Here is a 17,955-nt window from a genome sequence, read left to right as displayed (position 1 = left end):
GTAACTTTGCTTTGTTTAGGTTGGACCCCTGCCATATATCTGGGAATTGTGGCAAGTTGTTGGGTGATTTCCAGGGCTGCATTCTATCTTTCAGTATTATTTTTTTCCTCCCCTTAATCGTGCTTAATTTTGGAGATGATATATAACACAATTTTATTTATAAGTCAAGAGTTTTTATTGAAGTCACATTCTAGGAGTTATTTCCTTGGTATTCTGATTTCTTAACTTTGGTATAAGAACAGTTTTTTCCCTGAATAGTTAAAGAAATATAGAGATTGGACAGTAAATGAAATGCTGTTTGTATTTGCTTGGTTGGGGGTGGAACCTACCATCTACATTTACATTAAATAAATTTAAAACCTACTTTACGCTAGTAGTTTTATATGTTGGGTTTTTTTCTTTGCTTAATTTTCAGTTTCTTTTCTGTAAAACTGTCCCTGAGGGACAGTTGCTTGATAATACAAGTTGTTGTAAGGTGCACTTCAGAAGATGTTCCTGTATCTTTTGTAATTGCCTGTGTATGAGCCATTTGTCTATGAAAAATAAGGCAGCTTTGTAGCTGTCTATGTTAATATATCTGAGGTCAGGATTTTTGTGTAAATTGGCTTTAAAGACTCTGATTTGTGTACTCGTGTTCTTGCCAGAATAGTAATAGATTAGAATACTGTATTATTCTTTTAATATTTGGAATTGCTTCCAGAAGGCTTGCTGTTTTATTTTGTGGATAGCACTGCACTCAACTTTGTGACAAACCAGGCCAGGCCAAGAACAACAATAAGGTCCTGCAGGAGCAATAATCCCACCTGTGTTGTAGGTTAGTAATACAGTGAATTGACACACATTTGATTTTGTTTTTCTGAGCCTAGATCACCTGTTTGCCCTTGAAGCTGTCACTGTATGGCCCTAGAGTAACCAGGTGACAGTGTACCAAGGTCAGTCCATCTCAACATTTAGTGCAACCCATATGAATTTTATTGCAGGTAGACAGCTGGTAAATGAGTTAAGTTTTTATTTTTCTTCTGGAAGTTATTGTGTAGATGTTAAGTGCTGTGAACATCCTTCCTTAATGAAGAGTTTAATTTGCAATGTTGTTTTGAATAGCTCTGATGTCAATAAAAATTGTCCTATTTAGGCAATAGTGAAGAAGGGCAATTTTCTTGTTTTTGACTTCTACCCAGAAATGTATTCTCATGTATAAAAGAATTCTGTTCCCATATATATGACATAACCCTTCCAACTGCATCTATTTTTTCCTCTTAGGCCAGCTTCTGGATACTTGTGATGTAGTTTTAGCTAAGCACCAGGTTTACACCAGAAGCTGAGTTTCAGTCCATCCTACCATGTTCTGGGCAAAGTACCTGACAGAGAGTGTACCAGGCTGAAGTCTTCTGTTCACAGAACAAGTTCAGCATTCACTCATTTTGCAACCTGGAGCTGGAGGAACTCTCTGAAGGATTAGAGACATGTTAGTTTTCTGTAGTGTGCCCACTGCCCTGCAGAGAGATCTTCCAGACCAGAAACTGTTGTAGGTACAGGATTAATAGAATTGGTACAATGTTTGCACAGTTCTGGAAAGAAGAGACATAAGTTTAATGGTTTAAATGGCATTTGCATTGCACAAAGCCTGGAAATGTAATTGAGTATTGCTTAATTTCAAAGGAAAAAACACAATAAAAAGAGATTTCTCTTAGTGGCACATGTCTCGGTTTACTGATCTCTGATTTGATACAACTGCTGTAGAGGACAGCTATGGCAAGACATCCTCTAGAGAGAAGAGTAAGCTTTTGTGGTGACTGGCAGGAATGCCAGGCTTCCCTTAGGAGCTTTTATTAAGTGTTCCCAAAAATGGTAGTTAAAGGCAGGTTTTAAAAAAGTTACTCGAAAAAGTTACAAAGCCTGGAGACAGAGGCTATCCTTTGCATGCCTTTGACTTACTCCTCAGAAGTCTTAAATACAGAATTAGCTGTGGAAGGACTGGAACAAGTCTGTCTTTACACCAGAGTTCATGACTTACACCAGGCTTAATCTCACTATTCTGTGTGTGGCTGTACTGTGAAATTTATCACAGTTGCTCTTACACTCACCTATGTGCAGTGGACTTACTTGCCTTCTGAGGGCTCCTTCCACAATGAAAGGACTGGATTTAAACTCCTGTCCATATGGAAACAGCTTTGACCTCTCCTAAAATCCAGAATAAGAAAGCTTTTTAGAACACTGGTAACAGTTTGAGATTTATACTTCCAAGACTATTATGGGGATTTTTATTTCATAAGACATTGAAAGTACCTCTCCTGTCTATTGAAACAGAAGGGGTTTTTAAGTATTAATGCTCCTCTTGGATAAAGGAGAAGATTTAATTTGAAAAAGAAAATTGCCTATAAATTATGTTAAGTGTTAGTTAGAATTATGTGACAATTCAGTGCCTGAACACTTAGCAGTGTGAATCTTTCTTGCTTGGGCAATGGCTTGCTTAAGTAAAAGTGCCTTTTGAGAACTAGTTTCCTTCACAGACTACTTCGGAAAGTTAAGAATTTCAACCTAGAATTAAAGGCTACTATGGGAAAACAGATACAAATCTGTGTCTCTAATTATTCTGACATTGGGGTGGTAGTAGTTGTCTGAAGTAGTCTGCCTCAGGGCTTTTAAAGCTGAAAAGTCAAACTGTCATTCAGTTCCTATTTTTTTCCAACTGCAGATCCCTGTTAAAACGTGTGAAGGGTATTAAAAAATAATTTCAGTGCCTCTCTGAAGAGAATTACATCCCAGGTGTTGGGTTATTTAATGTGTATCATGGAAGGTGGTTTTCTGTAAGTAAGTTGTTTGCTGGTAAAGTATGTATATAGTGCATATTTTTAGGGCACATCTTTCATTAGCTTGTCTCTTGTTCTGCAAGTCCACAGGTTTTTAGCATAGGTGTTTTTTAACTGTTTGTTTGGAGATTTTTTATGTCGTGGAAGGGTTTATTTGGATGCACCTTATTGATCTTTACCCTGTAGCTGCTGTTTTGATCTTGTCAGTCTCCAAATTGGCTAATACAGCAGAGAAGGAAGGTGAAGGGATGGACATGTAAATAAGTTGGGAGGAGTGCGGGCTCAAACTCTGGCATTTTTTATGCTGCCATCAAGAACTGTTCTAAAGAGCTTTTTAATTCTTTCAAAACATGAATTTTTTTTCAATGAGCATTTTATTATTTATGTTTAAACTATGCAGTCACTGGATTTAGGGACCTGTGGTAGAGCCTTGCTAACTCATAGGTAAGGCACTGGTTAAGAAGGCAGAGCTACATAGAAAGGCAGAGCAAATTTATGTCACTGATTTACTCTTTTTGTGACCCTTGTCTCAGTGTCATTGTGGGCAAATAGGCATTTTTATATAAGGTGACAGACTTAGGAGACTTGTTTGACTTTCTGTGTAAGGTAGAACTAGTTTCTTACTGCCTTTCTCAAGTATATAATGGAGACATTGCTCCCATTGTAACCATTGCTTATTCTTGTCTATTTTGGAGTGCAAGCTCTTTGGAGGAGGGACTAATCCATATATGTGAACAAACATATTTTTACCACTTGGCATGCTGTGATTCTGATCTAATAAGGACATTCCTGAAACAGGATTACTATGATTGCTCCTTAGTTGCTTCTAAAACAAAAACCACAAAACAACCTTTCTTATTAAAGTATAATTCATTAGCAGTGTCATGCTATCTCAGTTTTCAAACTCAAGACAGTGCCTTTTTTTTTTTTTTTTTTTTTTTTTAAATGAGTATTGCTTATGTATACCAAAGGATAGGTCATGATTTTCTTGGAAGAGTAAAGAAAAAAATTCATACCTCTTAAGTTAGGTGTAGGTTTTCTTACCTTCAGTAGCCTTATGGATGAGTAGAGGCATGAAAGCATATAACACCCTATGTGAAAGCTGTAATTAGAAAAGTAAAAACATTTGAGTTACCATGTTGTTTTTTCAAAATGCTGAAAAGTCAAACTATCATTCAAACGATTTTTTTTCCAACTGCAGATCCCTGTTAAAATTTATTTAGAGTCTGTGCTCTGTGTGTGTGTATGCATGCATATGTGCATCTTATTAGCATGATCTGGTTAATGTAAATAAGATGGTTCTTTTCTACACACAGATGTTTAAAATGGGTGACTAATCAAATTTCTCAAAAGTTTAACTGATAGACGAATGCAGCAGTTGTAAACAGCAAAAATATAGGAAATTCTCAGTACCATTCCTTACAAGGGATATTTAAAATATGAGTGATAGAGAAAATAAGACCAGTTTGTTCAAATTGTGATGTCTTAGCTGTGAAAAAGCAAGAATTACGTTCCTGCCCTAGTTGCTGTGGTGGTGTGGTAGTAGTGGTGTAACATCTTTTGGAAGTTTGGTTGGTTTGGGATTTATGGATGTTCTTAAAGATTTTGCAGGATATGTTATGGGTGCTGTGTACTCTCTTAATAGAGGTGAAAGACTAAATATAGACAAATCTTTCATTGATATCTTTAAAACATGTAACTCAATAGCTTTTCTTCACTTTCTACTGACAGTAGTTGGGGGGTTATCTTTTTTTACTTCAGTTGTCTTTTTCTGAACTAATTATGCATCTTCTTTACTGTTCCTCTTATTAGACATTTTGGATGCTTTCTTCACAATGGTACATTCCCAAATGTTCTTAAAAGGCTCTTAGACAGGAACTTTTGCACAACTAGTGCCTGCATTACATGGATGTGTGTTATTGAAGCTTCGGCAATACATTTTCCCAAAAAATTTGTATGTTACTCATGTTAAACACTTAAATTATGTGAATTCTGGGGAATTTAATGGTCTCATTCCAATGTACACTTTCAAAATTAACATGTTTTTTAACTAACCCTTGGACATCTCTACATTTTGTATATTCTTAAATGTCTGGCTTCTTATGGTCCAACACCCTAGTTTGGCCAATAGTCCATACATTAAGGTAAATATCCTCCAAGCTGGAAGAATAGATAGGTCAGTGGACTATGAACTTCTTTTAGCTGAATGTTCCATTTAAAAACAAAAGGCTGCTTTATGATAAGCAGAGAATGTCAGTACTTTTAAATAAAAAGAAAATTCCTTTGTTCTGACAATGAATGGCATTTTTAAGCCAGACTTTTCTAATAAGTTCTGTTCTTATTTGTAAGCCATACTCCTGCTCTGGAAAAAAATCAAGCCAAACAAACAAAAACCACAAAAAGCCATGCTCAAAACCCCCAGTCGACCTCCCCACAACAAATTCAAATAACCAGCCAACCAGCCTTACTTACTCAACTCTCACCAGTTTCAAGTGAATAAAAGTAAATGAGTGCATTGGTTAGATATTTCCCTGCTGAATTGATAAATGATGTAATCTCTGGAGGGCTGCTATTTTGGCAAGATAAAGGGGGAAAATACGGAGTATAATAATACAGGAAAATTTGCTGTTGTGCTTAAGTAATAAAAGTTATTGTATGTGTGATGAAAAAAAAGATGAAAAGCGCAAGAAAAGTATGCTTTGAAACCTTTGTTCTTGACTTTCTTGAAACTGTAATAGGTAAAATTTTCCTGTTATACTGAGTAATAAATGTAATACTAAATACTTTTGGTATATAATTTTGATGTTACTGTCAAAAAATGAATCATTTTTCTGTTTAGAATGAATATATAAACTCCTGGGAACTTCCCACATAATAATTTAACATTTTACTTACATATGTTCTTCCCAGATGTATTTTATTTTGTACTCTGACATTTTTTGTCATTGATTGGTTTTCCCCTTTTTTTTTCTTGTCACTGCTACCTCTATTTCTGCAGGAACAAGTAGGTTATTGGTAAGTATTTCGACTAAATCAGACTTTACAAAGTTTTGCCTTAGTGAGGACCTCTTTTTTTTCTTTTTTTTACCCTCACTTACTTTGGTAAAAACTTTGTAGACAACAGACTAATTGTCTGTAAATGCTGTGCTTTCTCAGGTCTCCATTATCGCCTTGTTTGTGTAGTAGAGTAATAGTTCTCAGATTTTCCGAGAGACTTTGTCTTCTGCATGCTTTCAAGCAGCATCATTACCTGTGCTGTCTTCTAAGATGCTGCCTTCTCCTGGGGCTTGTTCCTTTGTTCCTGTCTGCTGCGTTTCAAGTGCAGTGTTTACTTTGTCTCTCCCATTTCTTTTTCTCATAAGACCTCGTATGCATTTTGGCCAGTTTGCTCAGAAGACTTCTCTGCGTCCAACAAGATGCTCTGTTTCTCATGTTCAGTTTAGTCATCCTTGTCAACCATTATTCAGCCATTTTCACATCATATCTCTTCCCTTTTAGTATCATTAGATATATTCTCAGCATGGTAAAGCCACCCTCTCCTCTCTTGTTATCGTGCTTCCTGTAATTTTGATCAGATTTGTTACACTGTACAGTACAAGTTTTCAAGATATTTATGCCTGTGCATTTTGAAAAAGTAGGACTCGATTCTTCTGATCTTGGAGCAGCTCTTCCTACACTCTGTTTTCACTGATGTGATTTCTAATGGAAAAATTTCTTTAATACTGGTATGTTTTTGAAAGTAGTGATTTTATTGACAGTGTGAAGTAGAGCAGGGGAGTGTAGACAAACTGGTTCCCTGCACTTAAAAATTTGTAGTTGTCTTGCCAAATTACTCAGTTGCTCAAGAAGTGTCTTCTGTCCACAGAACACAGTTGTCCTGTCCGTCTTCCTCCACTTGTATTGCAAAATGATGAATGAAAAGACCTTTTTCAGATGTTTGAGAAAAATGTTGCTCCAGGCAATAAGAGAAAATTGAGGGAGTAGCAAATTTCAAGAAGAAAGAAAAAACCCAAATTTATAGGTTCAGGAGAGACTAGGAATGAGGCACAATTCTTCCTCTTTGAACTATGGTAGGTGAGTTAAGAAGAAAAAAGCAGTGGGAATAATGGGGTATCTCTGAAGTAAGAGTTTTCAGGCATTTCATCTGTGTGAAATTTTTCAGACTTCCAAGCTGGCCTGCAGTGAGCTGTCATCATAACTGAGCTAGTTAGACAGGTTGATCTTGCCTGCCGAATGTAAATAAAATACATTTGTGCCCTGAACTATTGATTTTGCTTTCTGGCTACTTGCTTTCTGAAGATGGTAGTCATTTGGGCTCAAAAATGTGTCCACCTTGGCTGAACTTCATATTCAGACAAGAGCTCAGCTTTGTGGCAGGTGGCCCCACTTGTGTACAGAAGCCTCTGAAATGGTGACAGGGTTAGTTTCTTCCCATACTCCTTATGTTACCCTGCTGGTGAGGCTAGAGGGGCACCTTGCTCTTGTCTCTGCTTGTCAAAGATCTGATGATAGAGAGACATGAGAGAGAAGAAAAGTGTCTTTTTGTTCTTGGCCTTGAGTCAGATTTTGGAAGGGAGTCATCACAGCTACATGAAAAAGAGAACTGTGTTTCCTCAGGTTCTCTCCCCTGTCCCCCTCCCTTGGGGAAATGGGAGTGAAAGATATTCTGGGCAAAGTGTCATTGTTAAGTGGAGTTTTTGGTTGCTCGTTGAAAATGTGCTTCTCAAGCATTGTTAGCCAAAAGCTAAAATCTTCTGGGTTTAGGGGGTGGGTGGAGCCTTTTTTATATGAAAACTAATGCCTACTCCCAACCAAAGTTTATATTCTCACTTGTCAGTCTTCAGCTACTTCAGATCCATTGAGAAACTGGTGGTATGGATCTGGAATAGGAAGGGTGTGACATGTCTGAAATGCAGGTAATGAAGTATGTTAAAGAGTCAATGGCTTACAAGTCACTTGAAAAACTGTTCTTTTTAATGTGTTTTTCAGTTTGAAAGTGCAGGTGCACTAGGACTTTGGATGATGGAGACTTGAGCAATCTCTCATTTAGCTTGACTACAGAATCCCTATGGATGACAGAATGGGAGGGTAACACTGACTTGCAGAACAGGTGGAGCTGAAAAGGTCTTTCCTTCTCCCTTAGTTGGATGCTTGCATCGATCAGAAATGTCACTCTTAAAAGGCTGTTTCTCTAATAACAGCTGTTCTTATTTTTTGATTTGAAGTTAATATCAGTCTTTCCACAGGTCTTTCCTGCCTGTAATTTCATCTTCCAGTTTGCAAGATATATTAAAATTGGGCTTTTTTTCTCTCTCTTAATGGTTGTGTTCATTCAGTTTCTAAAACTGTGCTGCTGTCAATTATAATCAACATCACATGATACTTTTACATTGATATTAGACACCTGAAGTTGTGTAGTTGATAAAGGCTTTGTTTACAAGTCAGAAAATGTCTTGTTCAATTTCTCTTCTTCATTCTGTACTGCATTATTTTTCAGTGGTTGCTACTGAAGATCTAACTTTCCCACTTACCAAGATGAAGGAAGCTGAAGAAGTTATGTAATAAGATTCTGTCTTTCACAACTTTTTGCTTAGGCGATGAAGTATTATCCAAACATATCTTTTCTAATTATTTTGTGGACTCCTTACTAAAATAGTTCAGGTTTGTTTTTATTCCCCCACTTTATATATCCTCCTTTTCCATTGTGTTCTGTGGGACTTGTAAATCAGAAAATACAAGAGAAAATCCCTTGTTTCCCTCAAGGAATTCACAGGTTTGTTTACTTCAACAAAAAGTGTTATGGCACAAAATTGGGGAAGAAAACCCCACTAGATTATAAACCTGAAATCAGTAAGTGCTTATTTGTTCTTACTGTGACTCAGTTTTCTAAAAAAGACAGAGCTTAGGATGTTTGTATTGTGTTCCTTATTTGTTTGATTTCATATTCTCTCCCAAAGTGAGGGGAGTATTTCCTTATTTCATCTTCAGAAGTCTTTCCAGGTGGTGCTGTGTTCTCCTGGCTTAGACAACTGTCAGCATAAGGAAGGATGAAAGGTAGAGAACTAGATGTGATTTTTCACTGAGACATTTTTTTCCTTAACAAAAAACTTATGTCCCTAAAATGGCAAACTTCCTCTTGAGTAGCCATTTGTATTGCCAGCTACAGCACCTAGAAATTTTCCTGTAGAAGGTTCCCGGGGAATTGGTAATGACTTTTTTTTTTTTTTTTTTTTTTTTCCTTCTTCTTTGCTTTCTAACTTAAAGACTTTTTAAAATGTTAGTTCTTTGTTCTGGAATTTAGTGTGAAATAATTTTCATATTCTCTTTGATGGTTAGGGTAAACTTGCCAGGCAAGATGTCAGCTGTGTTAAAGCAATATGCTTTCATGTACAAAGCTTCGTGGTTTTGAGCTTATAGAATTACTCATTCTATTTTTCCATTTCAGCTGTCTGAGGAAAAGAGAGAATTCTGTGACCATATAACTCTGATAGACCACATGGTCTTTACTGGACAGCTTATTTTTTCTTTTTCAAACTTCTTCAAATTTCACAACTTAGTTTACAGAGGAAGGGAGTAACAGAATTTTATCTTGACCAGAATTGTTACTTCACTGAGAAGCTGAATTATTTCCATTTATTCTTCTGCTGTTCTTAAAATTTCACTTTGTAGTCTTCTACACAGTTGAACAGAAAAGGAAGAGGTGAAAGAAACAAAGGCATTACGCTTTGATTTAAAAATATTTATGCTATTTTGATGTATATTCTTATAAGCCAACTTAGAGAATTTGGTCTAGGTGAAAAAGTAGGTGGATGCTGAAGTAGTTGGGGAAAAAATCCTACAGCTGCTTTAGGAAAGCAATTCAGTCAAATCTCACAGTGGTCTGCTTTGGGTCTATTTCCAGTCAACTTCTTTTTTGGAGGCTGGGCACTTGAAGAAGCTAAATAAAATGCAAAACTTATTAGCACTATAGAGGGCAAAATTTATGATCGTAATTTTTTAACAAGTTAAAAGGGTGCTAATAATGGATTAAAAAAAAGACAGATAAGAGTTAATAAATGGCAGCAGAAATATAACACTAAAAATGGACTTGGCTGGCAACTTGGCAGTTCTGCTGAAGATTAAGGGGTTGTTGTGAGACATGAGAGGAATGAGCCAACCACCTGTTTGTTTGTTTGTACTGTACCTACCTATATATACACCCATAAAAGAGATATCACTGTGTATAGACAGGTCTATATTTACTAACACCTAGTCTAATGGAGCAATGTAGTAGGTAAGCATTAATTTCTGCTTAGGACTTGTGAAGTCTTAGCCTGAAAGCTCTGCCCAGTTCTTGGCAATGTACCATGGTAAGATTGGAGAGAGGCCAGAGGACAAGAAGAGCAATAAAAGGTTTAGACACCAGGGCCTGTGAGGAAAGATTAGAGTAACCTGGTTTTTTTAGACTGGGGAAAAAAATAAAGGATGCATACTTCCCACTATCTACATGTGTTTTAACTGGGCAGAGTTACTGACTATTTTTTCATGTCTACTGAACACGTAAGAAGTAACCAACTCCTTTTTTGTGTTGTATGGTTTTCTTTTTAGCATCATTATGCAGGCTTTCTTGGTGTGATAGTCATTGTACATACCACCCTCATACCATCAGATTTACTGGATGCTGTGTTTCCAGATTGTCTGTATTTCTTTTTCTAAGTACCACAGAACATGTGTGAATATGTAAGTAACATTTGTCAGGCATCTTATTCTTAAATACACCTTAGAAAAGGTGTGTGGATGGAAGGATTTCTCTTATGACTTCTTTAAATGCAAAACAAGGTGGATTTATCCATCTTATTTGAAAACACAAGGATACGAAGATTTAAAATAGTAATTTGCTGCATACTTTAAAAGAGCAGCTGTTCCCATTCTACTTTTAGTTTAGCTTTGGCAGTGTTCCATTTGATGTTTTCTGCTGAAAAGTTACTCTGGTCAAGCTGATTCAGTCTTTTGTGTTGGTGCAGGTTTTATTTGTGCTTACTTCTTGGTATACAGCTGTCTAATAGTGACTGAAAGGATGATCCACTCTTCTGTGCGAGTCTAACATGTTTCTTTATGTGCAGTTCTGTGACACACTGCACTGTGTTGTCTGGAAACTCTCAGCAGTTCTCTTTTTTTGCACCATAAAGTAGATACTCCAGAATAAGTGCCGGCATGGTTTTGTAAAAATCTTAGCAATGCAGGAGTTTTTTTTTTCATTGGTTGTTTTATGTTTGCTCCACTGTGCACTGAAGTGCAAGTTAAGCAGTCTGATGTTTGCAAAGCAAGGCAAACACAGTAGGATATCAGTAAAAGGTTGAAATTGGTGCCCATAGAATGAGTGGCCACCCATCAATGTGTCCCTGTGGGTAGTTCCCAACTCTGCCAGAGATGAAAACTGTTGAGTTTGGTAGATGGATGTGAGAGAGGATGGGATTTCTTGGCTAACTGGAGGTTCATTTGCAAAAGATGGCAGAGCTTGAAGAAAGTGATACATTTGAGAGAATGAGAGTCAGAATTCACCTCTAATGTAAGTCTTGACACTTAAGCAGGTTTAGTTATTTCAGATTTTCTCTGTCACCTTGGGATTTTCTAGTAGCTGTACCACAGCTTTCTGTTCCTGTCTCCATTTCTTGTAATTGTAATTTTTTTTTCCATTGTTTTAAGTAATGTGTTACTTTCACTATTTTAGCCAGGATTGTGAAACTACATGGTGGGAGCTTGTAAGAATTTGGCTCCCGGCCCTCCTGAGGATGCAGGGGTGTGTGTTTGCTCAGTTTTGGTTCTCAGTTTTTTAGTGCTGTACTTCTGTACATAGGGAATGGGTCAGAGGTGGTCCTTCAGCTGATTTAGGATGTGTCACAGGCTGAGTTCTCTACTATGGGAAAAGGAAGGACACCTTTGCAGTGATGTACTGACAGTGACAACGCTAATACAAAGGTTATAGTTGTCATCTGGGACAAAAATAAGGGATGGTGTGAAATCAACACTTTCCTAAGAGCTGGATTTTTACCTAAAACTGTATATATTATCTGTTGTGCTCTCCTTGTAAAGAGAGTGAGGAAGTGGTTGATAGAGTTTCATAGGTTTTTGGAAGACACTTGATGTGATGCTGTCTCATCTGATAACTGCTTCTGCTTTTTTGTCCAAATGTTCATGAATTATCTACAAAACTCAATAGAACAAGTCATGTAGAGAGCAAGTTATTTCTGACCCATTGCTGATTGTTAAAGTCATGCGAAACTTTTAAGTCATTGGAATTATTCTTTGAGAAGATGATAAAAACAAACATAGGCTATAAATGTTGTTAGCCTGCTGGGCAGGGGTACAATAGAGTCTTTGTTCTTACCCAGTACTTAATTGTAAACTGGGTCATGAAACTATTGCCTTCTGATTTGAGGAAAGGTAGGAGAATATGAGCTTTTTTTAAGGACCTTCAACTGGCTTGTGGACAGTGTAGATTGTTCACTTTTTTACATTTTTCAGCTACAGTTAGAATAAAGTAAATATTTTGTCTATAGTCAAAATAATTGTTCTTTGGGATTACTGAAAAGAGTTGGAAATGGTAATTTCCTCCACACAAAACTTACACTGTGCATCTGCTGGGGAAGATGGGTAAATCCAGGAGCTGGATTGTAGTGGAACATTGTGAAGGAATGAGAAATCAGATTTCACTTGTGTTTAAAGAGTGCTTCAGCAAGTGTTGTGAGCCCAAGGCTCTTTTTCTGCTATTATGCTAGTCTCTGGCATACAGCTGATTGTGGTCACTGGAAGAACATATTTTCCACAAATACATCTTTTACTTCTGTCAGCTAAGTGGTTTCTTAAAACTTTGTTACGTGTGATGGCCTCTGTTCTTTGGGTTCTTTGGGTTCTTCTTTCTGCACACTGAGTAGAGCTACAGCCACCAGGTATCCCAGTCTTGCTGTGTCAGGAGGGTGTTTGTAGTTGTTTAACCACTACCTTTGCATCCCCCTTGACACAAGCCAAGCCACAACAAAATGTGTTGTTAAAATACTTACTATATTGCTAGAACACAGATTATTTACTAGTTTTAAGGGCAGGTGCATGGTAGTAGAAGCATATTCATCTGAATACTCTAGGTGGAGAACCTGAAAGATTTTTCACAGCTGTCTATCTTCAAGCATGGTTCTGAGTAAAAACAGTGTTATTATTAAATAATTATTATTCACTCAAGCTTTCTTCAGTATTTTTTTTTTAATTAAAATATTTCCTCCAAGAATTCCTGGGATATGTACCTTCTTAACACCGTTAACTTTTAACAGTGGTTCTAAGGACCTGTTGGTGGTTGTCCATGCCCCCTGTCACTCCCAATTACGTGTGCTCATGGCTCTAGGGAGTAAGCTAGGAGAGTTCTGTCCAGAAAGCAGAGGGAGCTTGTTAATGACTGTCTCAGTGCTTAACTAGCCATGAACATAAAAGTTAACTTGCTGTAATACAAACACCCCCCTTCTGTCACAGCAGGACTCGGTCTGAAGCATATGAGGAAGTTACGGGCTTTTTCACATCAAACTGTGTCGTCAATTACGCCTTATAGAAGCATATGAATGAGAATAACGCATGGCTCTCAAGTCTAGTCAAAACCTAGTAATCAGCAGCAAAAGGGTGATAAAGATTGAAAGAAAATTTACTCTAGGTCAGTTTTTGAAGAAACCATAACAGAGCAGTAATGGGTGGGGTTGAGTGTTTGGAGCACTGAGGTACTAATTTTGATTTTAGTCATGTCGAGGTGTAGCCTGCGTAAAGGAGGCTACACAGTGGCTGAAAGGTCACTGATAAACCTTTCAACAAGTAAATTAATGCTTTCAGGAAATTTTTCCAAAAGACATGTTTGGCTGTGCTATGCTTATTGATCTGTTGTTTGAAAAAATGTGGGTTGGGGGAGGAGGAATAAAATTAAGGAGAGAAGAGCAATATTTAAACTGAAGTGTAAGATTGACACAAAGGAGAAATAGATATGACTAAAATTGGAAGAAGCAGAACTGTACTTCATCTCAGGAAGTGGTTTCTAGCACATGTTCAGCTGCTGCCCTGAGTTCCTTATGGTTGTTACTAGCTGTACTCTTTGACCTGTTTCCTATGAGCTGCCAGTAAAAAATAAATCATTTTCTTGATAAAGGAAGTGCAGTACTTGATACAAGTGCTAATGCTTCAGGTTAGTTGCTTGATCTACATCTGGATAATAATTAACAGTAAAGAAAATTCTCAGGCATCAGTTATTTGAAAGTGCAGCATCAAGTTGCTTGTCATCCTTGACTGACTCGGTTTATTGTGGACTCCCAAGGTTAGAAGTACAAAAGCAAGAGGCAACAAACTAAAACATGTGGGAGCATGCTGGTGGAAGGTGCAGTGAACTTTTTAACAGGCCTGCATCATTCACAGCATGAGAGAAAAAGTTGTTCATTTGTGCTGAGAGTGGATGTAGATTAGGTATTTTTGCCAAATATTGTCCTGTTGGACAATTTACCTGTAGGTGTACTCCTTAACAACTGTTATGCATGGAGATCCTTGTTAGTGGTCTTTTTGTCTCTCACTTGTGTGTTAATTATTCAGCAGATCAAAATCAATCAGGCTCTTCTGTGGACTGTAAAAGTTGTCCAACTGATCTTGTCCTTTAACTTGAAGACTGCTGTCTTTGTTAATGACATAAATTAAGGTATTAAGCACTTTTGTCGTAGACTGTTATGCAGTTGCATCACAATCCAGACTGTGTTAATTATTCTTTACCCCATGTTGCCTGAGGTGATGACCTCAAAAGCTAAACAAGGTTGTGCTAGGATGAGAGCAGTCAGACAAATTCAGTGCTACAGGAAGTATTAGTGATTCAGTAGGTGAGGCAACACCCCTGAGTTAATATTTTCCCAGTGCCCCAGACTGGTAAAAGATGTTGCAGCTTGTATGACGAGATGTAAAACCAAGATCCTCGCTTAAAGTTTCAGTGCAATTCCTGGTAAAAATGAACATGTTAATTCAGGATTCCTGCCCAAGTTCAAATTTTAATGGCAATGTCCTCTACACATTTGTAATTTCTGTTTTAGTAGAGTCGTATGATCCTCTTGCTCCTGCCCTAAAGTGTTCTTAAGTTGTTGCAAAAGTTTGTGTCCCAGAGGTGCTGACAATGTTTGCAATTGTCAACAGAATGATTTCCAGAAAAAATAGTCCGTTTTGAGATCTTTTGAAATCAAGGGAATCATATTTATGTAAGAAATATCAGGTCAAAGCTGAAAAGACTCCAGGATTTCTTTCTTTTTATGTGTGCAGAATAGCTTTTTGGCTTGAATATATATATTTGCTACATGGTTGAGTATGCTCACACTTACATATATTTTTATTTTCCATAGGATTCAAGTGCCCTGTATGTTCAAAATTTGTATCTTCTGATGAAATGGATTTACATCTTGTGATGTGTTTGACAAAACCAAGGATAACCTACAATGGTAAGAAAGAAGTAAGCTGATAATTATTTATTCATTTTAAATGTCAGTGTGATAATAATCCTTTGCTTAATAAGATATTCTAGTAACTAGTTTGGTGGACTCAAAAATTATGGTGGTTTTTTTTTGTTTTGTTTTTGTTTTTGTTTTTTTTATTGTAGTAATTTTTTTTCAAATTAATACCTAAGAATTTGATCTTTATACACTGCATGCAAATACAATTTATACCCTCTGTCCTGCAAATATAAAGTTATACTTATTTGAATGTGTTTATTCCATTTTTTGACCACTGGTCATTGTGTGTTTATTGTCCAGTTGAGATACGTGTATTTGTGTATTTTACACATCCTTTCATCTTACAATATTAAGTAGTGAGGTGGGTTGATCGAGTCTCCTGGGGACTTTATTAAGGACTATTACTTGACATGCTGTGCATTTGCACAGTATTCAAAAAAATCACACAGTCTGGAAGGAACTAAAGAACTTCTCTTTCTTGAGCTGATTCCATATGTGATACTTCATAAAGCTTGGTTATGTGTTTTTGTTGTTTTAATCAAACTGGCCAATATCAAATGAATCATGTGTAGTAGTGCTGGTTGCTTCCCCCTACTACTAAGCTTTCCTTCTCAGCAAGCTTTAATGCAAGGCAAACAAGGCTTTTGCCACTGAGATCAAACCTTTCTATAACTGTGGCTTAGGCTGACACTCAGTTTTGTGTGGTGAGCACACAAAAAGGCTTGAGGAAACCAGGAATTAGAAAATCTTACTGAAATTTTAGTGCCTGCTTTGGCAGAAGATCTTACAGTGCATCTTTAATGAGATAATTGCCCACCAGTCATCAGATGTCAGAACAGAATGCAGTTAGAAAGGAACTGTAGAGAGGAGAGGACGCTGGACATTTTTGGAGATGAACAGCAAGAAGCTGAAAGTTGGTGGTCACAAGTTACAGCAGGGAAAAATCCAATTCAGTGTTAAGTAGAAATGTCACATAATGAGGGTGGTTAAGGCACTTAAGAGGTTGTGAAACCTCCATCCTTGAGCAATTTAGTCTTACTTGGTCATGCTTTGAGTGAAGGGCTGGACCAGAAGATCACCAGAGGTCCCTTCCAACTTAAGTTATTTACTGCATAAATAACATGCAGTGTCATGGGCTTTTGATCCTCCAGGCAGCTTGCTGTTAGGGTATTCTGCACTGGACCATTTTATTGAAACAAGTCTTGAAGAATAGTTGGGCCCATCTTATTTTTTGGATAGCATAATGCTATCCAATACTACTGGCCCTTAATTGCAAAAATAATTTGAAATCATAGGCTTAGAGTTGTGAAATCCATTTGAAAGCACAGTACTTGGGAAAAGTAAATATTTCTTTTTTCTTCCTGGTGTTACCACAAATATATTTGAGAAGGTTGACTTCATCTAACAGAGAGGGCTTTTTTTCTTTTTATATTTCCTTTTTAAATTCAGGTCTGAGCATTTTCCAAGTTAAGTTGTGTACTGAGGGATGTTGGATGTTGGAGAGAAGAGAAGCATGCTAGTTGCCCCAGTGAGGGCAGGAAAATGCACTTGGGATCAGATAGGGTGGAGCAGGAGGAGGCAGACTGGCAGAGAACAAGCTCTGGCACTAATCCGTCTGATGGGGTGTGCACAAATTTGACTGACTGAAATCCTTTTCCCCTGCTGCTTCCTACATGTACATATGAGTGCACTCAGCTGACTAACTTTTGCTCAAAGAGACAGCAATTACATAATGTAAACTCTGTCTCATTTATGATGTTTGTTTGAATCACAGTGATGCCTTTTCCAGACTCCTTTTTCCTTCTTGCATTGTCTCAGCTTATGCACTGCTGGTTGGGGCTCCTTTGGGCCATCTTGTTACTTTTGTACAGTTTTTTAAGTCAACAAACAAGCAGAAGTAAAACCTGTGAGTGGCAGGTGAAGCCACTCTGGATAATCTTCAGCATAACAAAAGTGGTTGTGGGCACTGCAATATAAATTAACAGCAGCATGTAATCTCAGTTTAGGAGTGTGTCTGTTGTACAGTGAGCCTCAGAAACTGAGTCTAGGAAATGGTTATGTAAATGTGAAATAAGGAAATTATCAAATGAGGTAGGCTGGTTTGAGAGAGATACTCAGAAGTATGGTCTCGTTTTCATAGACACTCCAGAGAAGTGTGCATTGATCCTTGTGGCTCCAGTTGGTTAGCTCCTGGAGTCATGGACTAAATCTTAAATTATAGTCTATAGCTGGCTATTTAAATTACTGCAGCATGAAGAAATTGAGGATATGGCTTCTGAGTTGTGCTGTAGCGCTCAGTTGTTACTTTGTGTTATAGTTGTGGTCCCTTTAATGAGGGTAATGAAAGAAAATTAACTACCAGATTGGTAACTTAATGCTGCCATGATTTCAGGCCCAGACCTGCATATGAATGTCTATATGCATGCTTTTTTTTCCTGTCTGTTCTGCTGTTTGTCATCATGAGATCAGTGATGAATCTGCCTTTTTGCCATAGGCCAAGGGCATCTCCAGTTTTGTTTGAGAGAAGAAAAGATGCTTCTGTCAACTTTTGATACCTGCTTCCAGAATGGATGGCATCTCTTTATGCTTTACTTTCTCATTGTAATCTTGGCCTCATGCCATATATACTAGAATAGAGCCAACCATCATGTGCTTGT

At 37.3% G+C, this 17,955-nt stretch overlaps 1 protein-coding gene across 2 annotated transcripts in view; it reads left to right on the top strand.

The window, feature by feature from the left end:
• ZNRF2 (zinc and ring finger 2) overlaps positions 1 to 17,955 on the top strand; it is a gene marked incomplete at its 5' end in the record, with an annotated part of 56,903 nt that overhangs the window by 14,328 nt on the left and 24,620 nt on the right. For both annotated transcript variants that reach the window (XM_083857303.1, XM_083857302.1), the window contains one exon: positions 15,191 to 15,286. In XM_083857303.1, coding sequence (XP_083713429.1) covers positions 15,191 to 15,286 — 96 coding nt within the window. The remainder of the gene's footprint in view (positions 1 to 15,190; positions 15,287 to 17,955) is intronic.

Source organism: Zosterops lateralis, assembly GCF_965231275.1.
Source record: "Zosterops lateralis genome assembly, chromosome: 1".
NCBI lineage: Eukaryota > Metazoa > Chordata > Aves > Passeriformes > Zosteropidae > Zosterops > Zosterops lateralis.
The sequence above is the reverse complement of the archived record's forward strand: the minus strand, read 5'-3'. Positions and strand labels throughout refer to the sequence as shown.